The 14,136-nt window shown below is 42.5% G+C and overlaps 2 protein-coding genes across 3 annotated transcripts in view; one reads left to right on the top strand and one right to left on the bottom strand.

The window, feature by feature from the left end:
- SERAC1 (serine active site containing 1) overlaps positions 1-6,045 on the bottom strand; it is a 61,275-nt gene extending 55,230 nt beyond the window's left edge. Inside the window, exon 1 of one of the 2 annotated variants that reach the window (XM_017889658.1) lies at positions 5,916-6,045. The gene's annotated coding sequence lies outside the window, so the exon portion shown is untranslated. The remainder of the gene's footprint in view (positions 1-5,915) is intronic. The other variant, XM_017889660.1, reaches the window with a different exon arrangement.
- A 47-nt stretch (positions 6,046-6,092) lies between these two features.
- Positions 6,093-14,136, top strand: part of GTF2H5 (general transcription factor IIH subunit 5) — a 15,167-nt gene continuing 7,123 nt past the window's right edge. Inside the window, exons 1-2 of the mRNA XM_017889661.1 lie at positions 6,093-6,170; positions 7,652-7,724. Coding sequence (XP_017745150.1) covers positions 7,690-7,724 — 35 coding nt within the window. The 5' untranslated portion in view covers positions 6,093-6,170; positions 7,652-7,689. The remainder of the gene's footprint in view (positions 6,171-7,651; positions 7,725-14,136) is intronic.

The raw sequence follows: 14,136 nt of genomic DNA on the forward strand, positions 1-14,136 counted from the left end.
AAAAAAAAAAAAAAAAAAAAAAAAATCACATAAGTTAATATATGTAAAACACACACAATAGTGCCTATTCCAAATTAAATGTTCAATAAATGTTACTTATCATTAGTATCAATATTATACTCCATCTGGCAGTTTTAAGATCTTTGTTTTCGATTTTCTTACAATTCTCTACTTTATGTCTGAGTATGGGTTTGTTTTTATATACCCCACTCAAGATTTGGTATGCTCCTTCGATCTTAGAACTCACATTTTTCTTCAATTCTGCAATATTCTTAATAATTATCACTTTGACCCCCATTCAACTTTTACTTTCTGGTACTCCTATTAGATGTATGCTAGATTTTTAAAGTCTAACCTTCAAATCTCAACTTCTTCCATTTTTTTCTGTCTCTCTGACATGCACTATGGATTATTTCCCCAAATCTATCTTCCAATTCATCATCTTCTGTTTAGCTGTATTTAGACTATCATTTGATCCATCCACTGAGTACTTCAAAAATTTTTATTTCTAAAACTTCCAGTTGACTCACTTTTATATTTGCCTGCTTTTTTTACACATAGTTTTTGTCTTAAATGCAGATTTTTTTTTTAATGACCACAAATTATTCCTTTTCCTGTAACCATGATCTTTGGTAGTTCCCTCCCATGGTGACTTTAGATTGATCTTACGAGTAACTTTGGTCATAGGACAATAGAAGCATGATGCAAGCTGAGACTTGGGAAGTACGTGCACATCAAAGCTTCTGTCTTGTTGCTCTTGAGAACCCTGTGACCAACACCATGTAAAGATGCCTAGGTTAGTCTGCTAGATCACAAGAGAAATGTCCAATATCCCTATTAATAAAGCCAACAAGTACCAACTGACAGCCAGCACCAGCCGCCAGGCATGTGAAGCCACATCGAACTAGCCAGCCCCTAGCTGACCCTACAAATCCATATTCAGCCCTTAGCCTGCAAGCAATAATAAATGTCTGTTTTAGCCAGTAGCCTTTAGGATGGTTTATAATGCCTCAAAAAGCTGACATGTAATTTCTAAACTTAACTTGACACGAGATATACGAGGTTGCTGCCAGCGTAACTTGGTATACTGTTTCACAGTAAATTTTATTTTTTTATAAGTAGAAGGAATAGAGGAATACACTATAAAATAACAATAAAAAGTATACCATAGGGCCAAGTGTGGTGGCTCATGCCTATAATCCCAGTGATTTGGGAGGCCAAGATGGGATGATTGCTTGAGACCACAAATCAAGTGACTATATCTGTGGCACATGCCTGTAATCCCAGCTACTCAGAAGCCTGAGGCAGGAGGACTGCTTGAGCTCAGGAGCCCAACACCAGCCTAGGCAACATAGTGAGACCCACATCTCAAAGAAACAACAAAAAAACCCTAACGGAATATGTAAGTATGGACCTATTCCACTCCATCGATCTATTTATCTATCCTTATATAAACATTGCACTGTTTAGATTACTGTAGGTTTTTTTGTTGTTGTTATTGTGTTTGTTTCGTTTTTGTTTTTGACAGAGTCTCACTCTGTCACCCAGGCTGGATGGAGTGCAGTGGCCCGATCTCAGCTCACTGAAACCTCCGCTCCCAGGTTCAAGCAATTCTCCTGACTCAGCCTCCCAAGTAGCTGGGATTACAGGCACCCACCACCACACTCAGCTAATTTTTGTATTTTGGGTAGAGACAGGGTTTCACCACGTTGGCCAGGCTGGTCTTGAACTCCTGACCTTGTGATCCACCCGCCTTGGCCTCCCCAAGTGCTGGGATTACAGGTGTGAGCTACCGCGCCCTACAGATTACTACAGATTACTGTAGTTTTTAAAGTAAATCTTGAAGCTAGCAGTATAAATTCTCCAGCTGTGTCCTTCCTTTTCAAGATGAACTATTGTAGGTCCTTGGTACTTCCACATAATTTTAGAGTCTGCTTGTCAATTTCTATTTAAAAGCACCTTTAAGATTATGGGGCCAGGCACGGTTACTCACACCTGTAATCCCAAGCACTTTGGAAGGCCGAACAAGGTCAGGAGATTGAGATCATCCTGGCTAACACGGTGAAACCCCGTCTCTACTAAAAATACAAAAAAATTAGCCAGGAGTGGTGGCGGTCACCTGTAGTCCCAGCTACTTGTGGGGCTAAGGCAGGAGAATGGCTGAAACCAGGAGGCGGAGCTTGCAGTGAGTCAAGATTGCGCCACTGCACTCCAGCCTGGGCGACAGAACAAGACTCCGTCTCAAAAAAAAAAAAAAAAGGTTATGATGGTGATTACATAAAATCTCAAACACTGATGTTAAGTAGAGAACAGGGAGAAATTTTTAGACTAAGAAAGACACAGAAAGAAAAGGGAAGAGACTATAATTTAAAAATAAAACAAATATTTGAAAATTCCATTAAGTTTAACAATATGGAGGTCACTGGGATCTTCATATCAGTAGTTTCATTGCCCTGGTAGAAAAAGCCAGAGTGAAACTTCATTTCATGCTTTCATTCTGATTAATAAAACCTGAATTGTAGCTGGGTACACAGATAACAAAAAAGACTACATCACCTTTCTTTCTTTCTTTCTAGTTAACAATGGGTTACTAAGAACTGCCTAATGAAATATGAGTGGATGTGTCACGTGCAATTTCTGAAAAGTGTCCTTAAAAAGAAGGTATGTGCCTTTCTTCCTCCTTCCCTCCTCCCTCTTGCTAGAATGAGCAACTGACAGTTTGAATTAAAGCAGTCATCTTACCATGAAGCATCTTATTAAGGACGGTAGAGCAGCCAGATAGAAGAATCCAAGTCCCTGATGATTACAGAGCTGCTGCCATAAAAGCATGGTTGCCTACCTATGCAATTACATACATATTTAAGCCAGTATTATCTTGTTTTCTGTGTAATACAGCTGATCTAATTCTAATACACCACAGTTCTTAATATCTATATGCCAGTGATCTCAGAGTACCTCTAGCTATGATCTTTCCTGACCCATCTATCCAACAGCTATCGGAACATTTTCACTTAGATGTCCAATAGGCCTTTTTTTTTTTTTTTTTTTTTTTTTTTTTTTGAGACGGAGTCTTGCTCTGTAGCCCAAACTGGAGTGCAGTGGCCAGATCTCAGCTCACTGCAAGCTCCGCCTCCTGGGTTCACGCCATTCTCCGGCCTCAGCCTCCCGAGTAGCTGGGACTACAGGCGCCCGCCACCTCGCGCGGCTAGTTTTTTGTATTTTTTTAGTAGAGACGGGGTTTCACCGTGTTAGCCAGGATGGTCTCGATCTCCTGACCTCGTGATCTGCCCGTCTCGGCCTCCCAAAGTGCTGGGATTACAGGCTTGAGCCACCGCGCCCAGCCCAATAGGCCTTTCATACTTAACTATCCAAAACAGAATTATTTACTTTTTCTCCCCAAACTCTTCCTCCACAAATCTTCTCCATCACCATCCACCAAATGGTCAATGCTTTTTTATTGTAAATGGTAAATGATCTACCTCTTAATTGAAGCAAGAAAACAGATGTTGCCCTTGATTCCTTGTTTTCCCCTTACCCTACATCCAAACCATGCATAGTTGCTCTTCTCTACCATCAAAACATACCCCAAAATCCATCCATTTTTCTCTGTATTCACTGCTACACTCTTGTCTAGTTCAAGCCAATATCATCTCTCATTTGGAGTAATAAAATGACACCTCAATGGTGCTTTTTGTAACTTAAGAAATCCTCAGAGAGATTTAAAAAAAAAAAGTTCTGGAGATAGATAGTAGTGCTGGTTGCACAATGTGAAGTCACTGAACTCAACATCTCAAAATGGTTAACATGATAAATCTTATGTGTAACAAGATTTAACAAAGCAAACAAAAAAGAAATCTTTCCTAGAGACAATGGTCTCTTATATTTCTTTCCAAATACCTTGCAGCTGTGCCATTCACATTTAGGTCTTTATCTGGAAACTGTTGTCAGTAGTTTGAAAGAATCTAATCCTGTCTGTATTCCACAATGATGCCACATATCTCACCAACCACATATTTCATCATCCTTTATTAGAATAGTCTATGCTTTCCCCCTGCTTTGTAATACCACTTAGTGGTATACTAAGCTCCCATACGTAAATAGGTATGTTTCTAATGTCTCTATTCTATTCCACGAATCTACTTCTCTATCCCTGAATCAATATCATACCACCTTAATAATTACAACTTTATATTAAGCTTTGGTATCTGATAGGGAGAGACCTTATTTTTCTTCTTCTTCAAAATTGACTTCACTATTCTTGGCCCTTTGCCTTTCCATATAAATTTTAAGTTCAGCATGTCAAGTTCCATAAAACTATATGGTGATTTTAATTGGCATCACACTGAATTTGTAGAACTGAGGAAAATTGACATCATTTTGTTGAGTCTTTCCATCCATGAATACGGTATATCTCACCATTTACTTGGGTCATCTTTTGTGTTCCAACAGAGCCTTACAATTTTCTGTCTAAAGGACTACACAGCTTTAGGTTCATCTACTTCTAGATAACTTCAGTTTTCAACGCCATTATGAATAGTGTCTTTATTATTAAAACTCCTAGTTAATTGTTACTGGTATACAGAAGGTTTTTAAATGCAGAAATTAAGGCAATTTCTGACATCCCCCTGGCCAAAATAACTCCTCTAGTCACTCTTTATCATATCACCAAATGGTACTTAATTCCTTAACCGATTTGTGTCTCTCTGCCCCCACCAAAATTAGTTACTTGTTCACCATTGTATCCCAAGTGTCTAGAATAATAGCTGGCACACATCAAGCGCACAAAAATGGAACTGATGAGGTCAAGGAAGAGAATGGATGCAAGATTTTAAAAAGCAAATAAAAGATACTTGGGAAGAAGAAGACTTGGAGGCAATTTTTTTTATTTTAAAGACAGTGCAACAATATGGAAATCACCAGTTGGAAAAGATTTGAGGGATAGAAAGAGGCAACTAAATGGAAGAGCTGGGTTCCTAAGCCATCACATGAACACACACGATGTTAACAAAAAAAAAAAAAAAAAAAAAGCAGTATGAGGTCGGGCGCGGTGGCTCACACCTGTAATCCCAGCACTCTGGGAGGCTGACGGGGGCGGATCACCTGATATCAGAAATTCCAGACCAGCCTGGCCAACATGGACAAACCCCGTCTCTACTAAAAATACGAAAATTAGCCAGGCGTGGTAACGCACGCCCGTAATCCCAGTTACTAGGGAGACTGAAGCAGGAGAATTGTTTGAACCCAGGGGACGAAGGTTGCAGTGAGCCCAGATTGCGCCACTGCACTTCGGCCTGGCAGACAGACCGAGACTCCATCTCAAAAAACAAAGAAGGTAGCATGAGCTTAATTCGGGAAGTACAATTTAACCTAAGGAACAGAAAACAAGAATCTCATATTTCAACTAGTAAAAATAATGAGAGTGCTCCTTTAGATTACAGAACAGATTTGGGGAAAGGGAATCACTTTAGAAGCTTCTGGGGTCTTTCACTTTTCAATGACCGTTGCCGAGTTTAGAGATCTCTCAGTATTCAATCTGTTCCATCTCTGGGGTTAGAGAGGGAGCAGGAAGCGGTGGTCTGGAAGGCTCAGAAGTGACCGGTGAGGCCCTTTCCTCCTCCTCCTTATTATCTCTCCGTGACTACCGAGCCCGGGAAGAAGGACCGGTAGGTGCACTCCCCGAGGCCTCGACAGCAGCCAGAGAAAGGCAGCGACCGGGAAAGACAAGTCAGGCTCGCGACCACCAGAGAGAGGCCCTCACACCCAGGGGAGCTTCAGCGGGTCGGTCCGGTCCGCGCGCCTTACGGTGGTGCCCAGCCGTGTCCGGCCCCTGCCCTCCCTACTCTCCACTCCCCACCGCGCCCAGCTACGCCGACACCCCCGTCCGCCCCTACACCAGCCCGGCCTTCACGTCCTACCTGCCGGCACGCGGACTCAGCCCGTCCCCAACTGCTCGCCGGACCCAGTAGTCTGGGGAGCCCTCCCCTTTCCGCGGCTCCGGGCCGGGGCCCTCCACCCGGCGGCGGGCAGCTCGTGACCCCGCCCCCTCGGCCTCTCCGGGCCCGCCTTCTGCCGGCTCGCTCCACTCACAACATCGTCCCTAGCGCGATGACGTATCGGCGCAGGCGCACTGTGTCCGCGACGCCGAGGCGCTTCTGCATCTGTGGGCTGAGGTGTGTGGCGAGCGTCCGAGCGGCTGGGGAAAGTTGGGGTGTGGGAAGACTGAGGGGTCCCAAAGGAAGAGGGGAGGAAGAGGAAAGCCCAAGAAGCCCGTCCATCGGGTGCTGGGGGCACAGGGCGGTGTCCCCCACTCTCTCCAGGCCCTTCCTGGCGGGGCCGCACTGCAGTCCCGCACTCGTTTAATCGGGGGTTTTCTGTGGGGCTAGGGCTCGCCCTGCGCCCAGGTGTAAGTGGAAGTTAATTAAGTGGGCCAACGCTGAGTGGTTTCTTTCCAGCCTAGGTCCGCACGGGACGTGATTTATTTAGTGAAGGGGCACAAGATCTGGAAATCTGGCTTGTACTTTTTTACCCTTTCCCCGGGAACTACGGCTTAATCTCTCCCTTTGGTCTCCTCATTTGTAAAATGAGGTGGTTGGGGCCGGGCGCGGTGACTCAGCCTGCAATCCCAGCTCATTGGGAGGCCGAGGCGGGTGGATCACTTGATGCCAGGAGTTCGAGACCAGCCTGACCAACATGGTGAAACCCCGTCTCCACTAAAAATACAATAAATTGGCCGGACACGGTGGCTCACGCCTGTAGTTCCAGCTTGGGAGGCCGAGCTAGGTGGATCATTTGAGATCAGGAGTTCAAGACCAGCCTGGCCAACATGGTGAAACCCCATCTCTACTAAAAATACAAAAATTAGCCTGGTGTGGTGGCGGGCGCCTGTTGTCCCAGCTGCTCGGAGGCTGAGGCAGGAGAATCTCTTGATCCCGGGAGGCAGAGGTTGCAGTGAGCTGCCATCACGCCACTGCACTCCAGCCTGGGCGACAGAGCGAGACTGTGTCGCAAAGTGTGTGTGTGAATATATATATATATACACAATACAATAAATACAATAAATTAGTTGGGCTTGGTAGCTCATGTCTGTAGTCCCAGCTACTCGAGAGGCTGAGGTGGGAGAATGGCTTGAACCTGGGAGGCAAGAGGTTGCAGTCAGCTGAGATCCCGCCACTGCACTCCAGCCTGGGCGACAGAGCCAGACCCTGTCTCAATAAAATAAGATATAAACTAAAAGGAGGTGGTTGGGCTCACTGTGTAATTTTTGAAGCACCTTTCAGAACTATCTTTGATTCCTGTCTCCCAGGATCTTACCCTTTGTCATTCTCCTGAATGGGAAAAGAAATCTTTTGAATAACGGACGGTTTACACCTGGGTTGGGCACACTGGTGTAGAGTTAGGCCGCTTGCTTCTATTAGGGCTAATTGACCTTGGGTGGAGTTGGTTGGCAAGTAAGATGTGGCATTAATATTCCAAGTAGACTCATTTTAATTTTGTTAAAAAATCAGAATGTCTCTTTTCTTAATGTTAACTGTCTTTCATAGACTTAACTGTTAAATATTGACACTTAATTATTTTGCCTCATTTCAGAGGCAGTCCCCAAAGTATATGAAAGTTAATGATTTTAATTCAGTGTTACTTATTCTTTTCTTAGCATTCTTGAGGTCATCTGAACCTTCTGACTGAGAAAACATGGTCAACGTCTTGAAAGGAGTGCTTATAGAATGGTTAGTAGTTTTGATACTTCGTGAGTTTTAAGTTTAAATATTGAATCTTGACTTACGTGTGTGTCTTTTCTAAAACCCTGTTGTTTTTAAGATATGAATGAAATCAAGTCTTTCACTTTTAACAAGTGGCACAGATTTTGTTGCAAAGTTCCTAGTGCCAGATTTCAGTCCCTCTGTTGAATTGATGGAACTGGCATGATCAGAGGCAGCATATTTGTTAGATGAGTCGTCTTTAGAGGAGCAGTGCTTGCATTCTCCTCAAACATGACTAGAATTTTAGGGCCTGAAAGAGTTCAGGAACTTGCTTAAGTCTTTACCATTACAAACTGTGGACTTTAAAAAAGAGAAAAACGAGAGCCAAGTAGAGAAGGTTTCTTAAATTCCTTTAGATACATTCCAGAGGAGAAACTAAAAACCGTAAATGGACAGGGTTGAGGTCCTCAAAGCAATCCAATGTCTAGGAACCCTGCTCTGTGGACACTCCCATTGTCTGAAAATACTACTGTCTACCTTTCTGTGCCTCTAATATGAGCCAGTGCATGGATGATGATACTGTTTACTGTGATGGCAACGCTGAGGAGGAGAAAGACCAAACCCTAGGACACTGCCAACAATTAGAACAGCACTGGCCAATAGAAATCTAATGCAAGCCACAGATACAGTCTTACATTTTTTCTAGTTACATTAGAAGTAAAGTAAAATAAAACAGGTGAAGTTAATTTCTTTTGTTTAACCCTGTCTGTGCAAAACACTATGCTTTCAACACATGCTAAGTCTTCAAAAAAATCTTCATCTTCAAAGTAGACTGGATATTTTAATTTTACAGCATATCTCACAGACTAACCATGTTTCAAGGACTCTGTAGTGACCTAACTAGTGGGCTACCTTATGCCTAGTGCAGATTTGGAGTTTTGGTAGAGGAGACACCAACAAAGGCAACTAAGAAGAAAATAGCCAGTGAGGTTGGAGGGAGGAAAGCCAAAGGAGGAAGTGTTTCATAGGGATGAGTAGGCTGTGTTGGGCACTGATTGAGAACTGGCATGAGATGAAGACTGGAGTTTTGATGAGAGCCATTTTAATGGAGGGTGGGGAGATGCCAGATTGGAGTACTATGAAAAAGGAAAGGGAGGTGAGGAGGTGGAGATGGAGACTTTGGAGAATTTTTACTGTGATCACGAGCAAACTCATAGAGAACTGGATTGGTAGCCGAGGAAGGACATGGTGAGGGACTCAGGTTCTTGCTATTTTTATTTTAATGTGAAAGACTAGAATGTACATTGATGAGAGTAAACCACTATGGGGGAGTGATTTTTTTCACTTGGAAAAGCAAAGGGGTTGTGATCTGGACCCCAGAAGTTCTAAACACACTGTTCTGTTGTCTTTTGAAGACTCTAGGTTTGATGTACTTATTTTCCTATTAATTTGTCATAACATAAACATTTTCCTCATTGACCTTTTAGTGTTATTTTTAAATACAGAGGATGCACATACACAGAGTGTCAGCTATCACTTTTCTTTCCTTCTTGTTTCTTTCAATTATAAGTTTAATCTTCACCCCTGAGTTTGTTAAATATTCACTTCTCTCTTGGGTTTTGTGTTTTTCTTGGTGTTTTAGATTCACACATCTAGAATTTATTCGGAGGAGCGGCATAGGATTGTTAAATATTCACTTCTCTCTTGTGGGGATTTTGTATTTTTCTTGGTGTGTTAGATTCATTCATCTAGAATTTATTTGAAGGAGAGGCATATTATTAGGTGAGGATCTAAATTTAGCTTCTTTTTTTTGAGACCGAGTCTTCCTCTGTTGCCAGGCTGCAGTGCAGTGGCACGATCTCGGCTCACTGCAACCTCTGCCTCCCAGATTCAAGCGATACTCCTGCCTCAGCCACCCAAGTAGCTGGGACTACAGGCGCACACCACCTCCCCTGGTTAATTTTATTTTTGTATTTTTAGTAGAGACGGGGTTTCACAATGTTGGCCAGGATGGTCTCTTATCTCTTGATCTGCGTCTGCCTCCCAGTGCTGGGATTACAGGCGTGAGCCAGCATGCCCAGCCTAGCTTCTTTTTTGTTTTGGGCGTTTTTGTCTGTTCATTTTGCCAAATAGCTAGTTCTCCACCATTTATTTCCTTTCCTAATGATGCTTGATGCCTCCTTAATCACATGATTTTACTCCCCTTGCTATTCTCTTTCATTCCTTCCCACATTCATCTTTTTTATTGCCTATTCTAGAATAACCTTGAAATAATTTAGTGTATTTCCAAAATAATCCTTTTGGCATGATGGTTGGAATTGCATTAAACCTACGTTTTAATTAAAAAAAAAAAAAATGACTGGATTACATCTTAAAGAACAAAACTCTGGGGAGACTCTGAAGTCTCAGTGCCTAGTTTGCTGTCCCGTATCTAGCCTCTGAATTCTGCCTGGTCTCTCTAATGACTGTCCATCACCTTGCACTTCAGGATAATCCCCAGACTAGCATCATCTGGAGCTTGTTAGAAATGCAAAATCTCAGACCTCACCCTACATCTACTAAATCAGAATTGTGCATACAAAGAATCTTGTTAAGATATTTAAATTTTGAGAAGCAATAATATTGTTAATCAGCTTCAGCTTAATAATCAGTTTCCCTGTGGAGAAGTGTTTTGCACCAGGACTATTAAATTTTGTTTTGCAGGTAGGTACCATCCTTGCAAAACTAATTTTTCCCTTCAAAGTGAATTCTAAAGTGTGGTCTGCACAATTTTCAAAAGGGTAACTCTGTCTTCCCAAAACGCAAGTCTTCCAAAAGATTTTGGGCTTAAGAAATAACATAGATTCACAAAGGAAAGAGTATGGCCAGTGCTAGTGGATTCCCCTTCAGAGTCAGATGCAGATGTTAGGATGGTAACTGGAAACGTCCTTCAGTTTCCCTCATGTCCATATTTGATGCCAAGGAGAAGCTTGTTAATAATACGATATCAGCGTAAGTCTGTTTATTACTTCATAATATCCATGGATTATATGAAGCATTTAGGCATATTGGAGTATAGAATTTGATAGGTCTGGAGTTTACGGGCAAACCACTTAAGGATCTTCTACAACTGTTGCAGGTGAACACCAAAATTGAGGCTCAGCCCTGGAGGCCAAGTTGGTTTTTGGCTTCATGCAGGAAAGAATTCAAGAATGAGTCCACAGAGTAAAGTGAAAGCAAGTTTATTGAAAATAAGGGAATAAAAGGGTGGCTACCCCATAGGCAGAATGGGGTGGGGTAGGTGGGCAGCAGGCGGGGCCTGCTAACTGGCTATTTTATGGCCATTTCTTGATTATATGTTAAACAAGTGGTGGGTTATTCCTGAGTTTTCTGGAGGGGAGACAGGGATTCTGTGGAACCAGGAGTCCCCGGTCCAGACCATACAGGGTAACTTCCAGATATTGCCATGGCATTTGTAAACTGTTATGGTGCCAGTGGGGGTGGTTTTTAGTGTGCTCATGCATTATGATTAGTGTATGATAGTGGTGAAGGTTGCTTTTGTCACCATCTTGGTTCTGGCTGGTTTCTTTACTGTATCCTGGCTTATCAGTCGGGTCTTCTGACCTGTTGTTTACTGTCTCTCCTGTCTTAGAAACTAGTTCTGCTGAATTCCTATCTCACAGCTGCTTCCACTGTCCCAGGAATCTCTCCAAATTGCAGTCCCATTGTTGTATTAATATAAGCTAATGTGTAATAACTTATATAGTGCTGTTCCACATATATCTTAAGTTGGCTTCACTTACTGTCATATTTAAGCTCCATTTCTATCAGTTATGTTTAACTGATTTTTGAGTCCACAGAGATTTGCTAAAGAAGTAAACCAAATTATGATGATGGCCATTTTTTCTGACCTTCAGTGAATTGAAAAATCAGGGCACTTGGATATAGTTAAATTCTTAACTCCCAAGGGCTTATCACTTACTAAAATTGAAGGCTATAAAAAAATTTTATGTTTATAAATTTACATTTTTATGTCAAAACTGAAAGATTGGTGAAAACTTCCTCTTTGTTGGGATCCACCATTAACTGCCAGGCTCACAGTAAGTATTCTCCCAAGTCTAGCCTCCCAAGCAATTACCAAAGCAAGCAACACATGACCACGTTATGTCTGTGTCCAGTTCCAGATGCTGGAGCAGACCTCTGGTTTAACAGTTGCCACAATTGGTTTGGCAAGTGCTTCAGCAAAAATTTGTTGGCAAGGTGCAAATTCCAACCAGTTTACAACACAATAGCAAAGAATCTGGAGAAATATGTATTATTAAACCACCCTTATCCTTATGAGTTTGGCTTCTAAACCTGTATTGTTTGTGAGAAGCTAGTAAGAAGTATGACAAAACCAATCTAACCATTGTTCTGTTTTTTTCTCAGCATGTATAAATCTTTTGTCAGCCTTTGCTTCTCAGTAGGGCCATGTTCACTGAAGTTTTCCAGGCACCCAGAACAGTGCCTAAGAGAGAGAGAGAGAGAGAGATACACATACACATATATAGATATGGCTTAGTAAATATTTGTTTACTGAATGAGTTTTGTTAACAGAATTGAGTCCAGGTTTGTGATCTCAGGCAAAATTCCAAATTTGTTAATGTTCCTTTACAGCCTCTCTGTTCCTACAGTGAGATTCACAGTGGGTAAGATGAGATTCTTGATAAATTAAAGTTTTAGTTCAAAACAGATGTGTATACTAGGCCTCCATTTAGCATGTTATATATCAAAATACCTTGTAAATGAGGAGGCTGTTGTCTTCAGTCATAGCTTTTAAAAAGCAGGCACCCCACCAAGCTGCTGATGGAAGTATAATCCTAAGAAACAACTGAAAGCAACTTGTGATGGGTGTTTTGTGCTTTTATATCCTTTAACACAGTAACTCCGTTTCTATAAGTTTAGGAAATCACTGGGTGCAGTGGCTCACTCCTGTAATCCTAACACTTCGGGAGGCCAAGGCGGGTGGATGACTTGAAGTCAGGAGTTTGAGACCAGCCTGGCCAACATGGTGAAACCCTGTCTCTACTACAAATACAAAAATTAGCCGGGCATGGTCGCAGATGCCTATAATCCCAGCTACTGGGGAGGCTGAGGCAGGATAATCACTTGAACCCAAGAGGCAGAGGTTGCAGTGAGCCAAGATCGTGCCACTGCACTCCAGCCTGGGTGACACAGTGAGACTCCATTTCAAAAAAAAAAAAAAATTTAGGAAATGATCAGAACTGCCAATAAAAATGTGTTTATTTAATGTGCTAGAAAAAGAAATTTGTTGATTGTGGCGTATTTTAATCAAGTAATAGAGCTATTAAAATATTCTCAGACATTTTAAGTGATTCAGGGAAATGACATTGCACAATGATGTTAAGTGAAAACACCTGGATTCCTGTACTAACACTGTTTTCCATGTGACATGTGCTATACTAAGCAGTTGCTAATATTAATTTAGTTTTCACAACAGCCCTTTGAGGTAGGTGCTATCATCCCCATTTATGGATGCACAAGGTGAGATGCAGGGAAATTAATCAATTGCTCAGTTACACAGCTGTTGTTAAACTGGGATTTTTTTAAATCCTGATATTGTGGCTCCAGAGCCCAAGCTACTAAACTTTACATATACTAACTATCTCTTCATTATAAAACTAAGTATAATATTGTGTTTGCTTTTTTTTTTTTTTTTTTTTGGAGGCGGAGTCTCACTCTGTCACCCAGCCTGGAGTGCAGTGGCACGATCTTGGCTCACTTCAGCCTCTACCACCTGGGTTCAAACGATTCTCCTGCCTCAACCTCCCAAGTAGCTGGGATTACAGGCACCTCCCACCATGCCTGGCTAATTTTTGAGGTTTTAGTAGAGACGGAGTTTTACTATCTTGGCCAGGCTGGTCTTGAACTCCTGACCTCGTGATCCACCTGCCTCGGCCTCCCAAAGTGTTGGGATTACAGGCATGAGCCACCACGCCCAGCCTATGTTTGCTTTTTAAGAGGATATATGTATGTCTTAGAATTATACCCATATATATTCACAGGTTAATGGTTTTGTAATCAAAATAGTAAATTGCTGAGACCAGCTCGGTCAGGGAGACCCTAACCCAGCGGCGCTAGAGGAATAAAAGACATACACATAGAAATATAGAGGTGTGGGCCGGGCGCGGTGGCTCACGCCTGTAATCCCAGCACATTGGGAGGCCGAGATGGGCGGATCACGAGGTCGGGAGATCAAGACCACCCTGTGGTCTAACACAGTGAAACCCCGCTCTACTGAAAATACAAAAATTAGCCGGGCGCGGTGGCGGGCGCCTGTAGTCCCAGCTACTCAGGAGGCTGAGGCAGGAGAATGGCGTGAATCCAGGAGGCGGAGCTTGCAGTGAGTGGAGATCACACCACTGCACTCCAGCCTGGGCGACAGAGTGAGACTCCGTCT

This window comes from Rhinopithecus bieti, unplaced genomic scaffold (genome assembly GCF_001698545.2).
Source record: "Rhinopithecus bieti isolate Rb0 unplaced genomic scaffold, ASM169854v2 scaffold_18548, whole genome shotgun sequence".
NCBI lineage: Eukaryota > Metazoa > Chordata > Mammalia > Primates > Cercopithecidae > Rhinopithecus > Rhinopithecus bieti.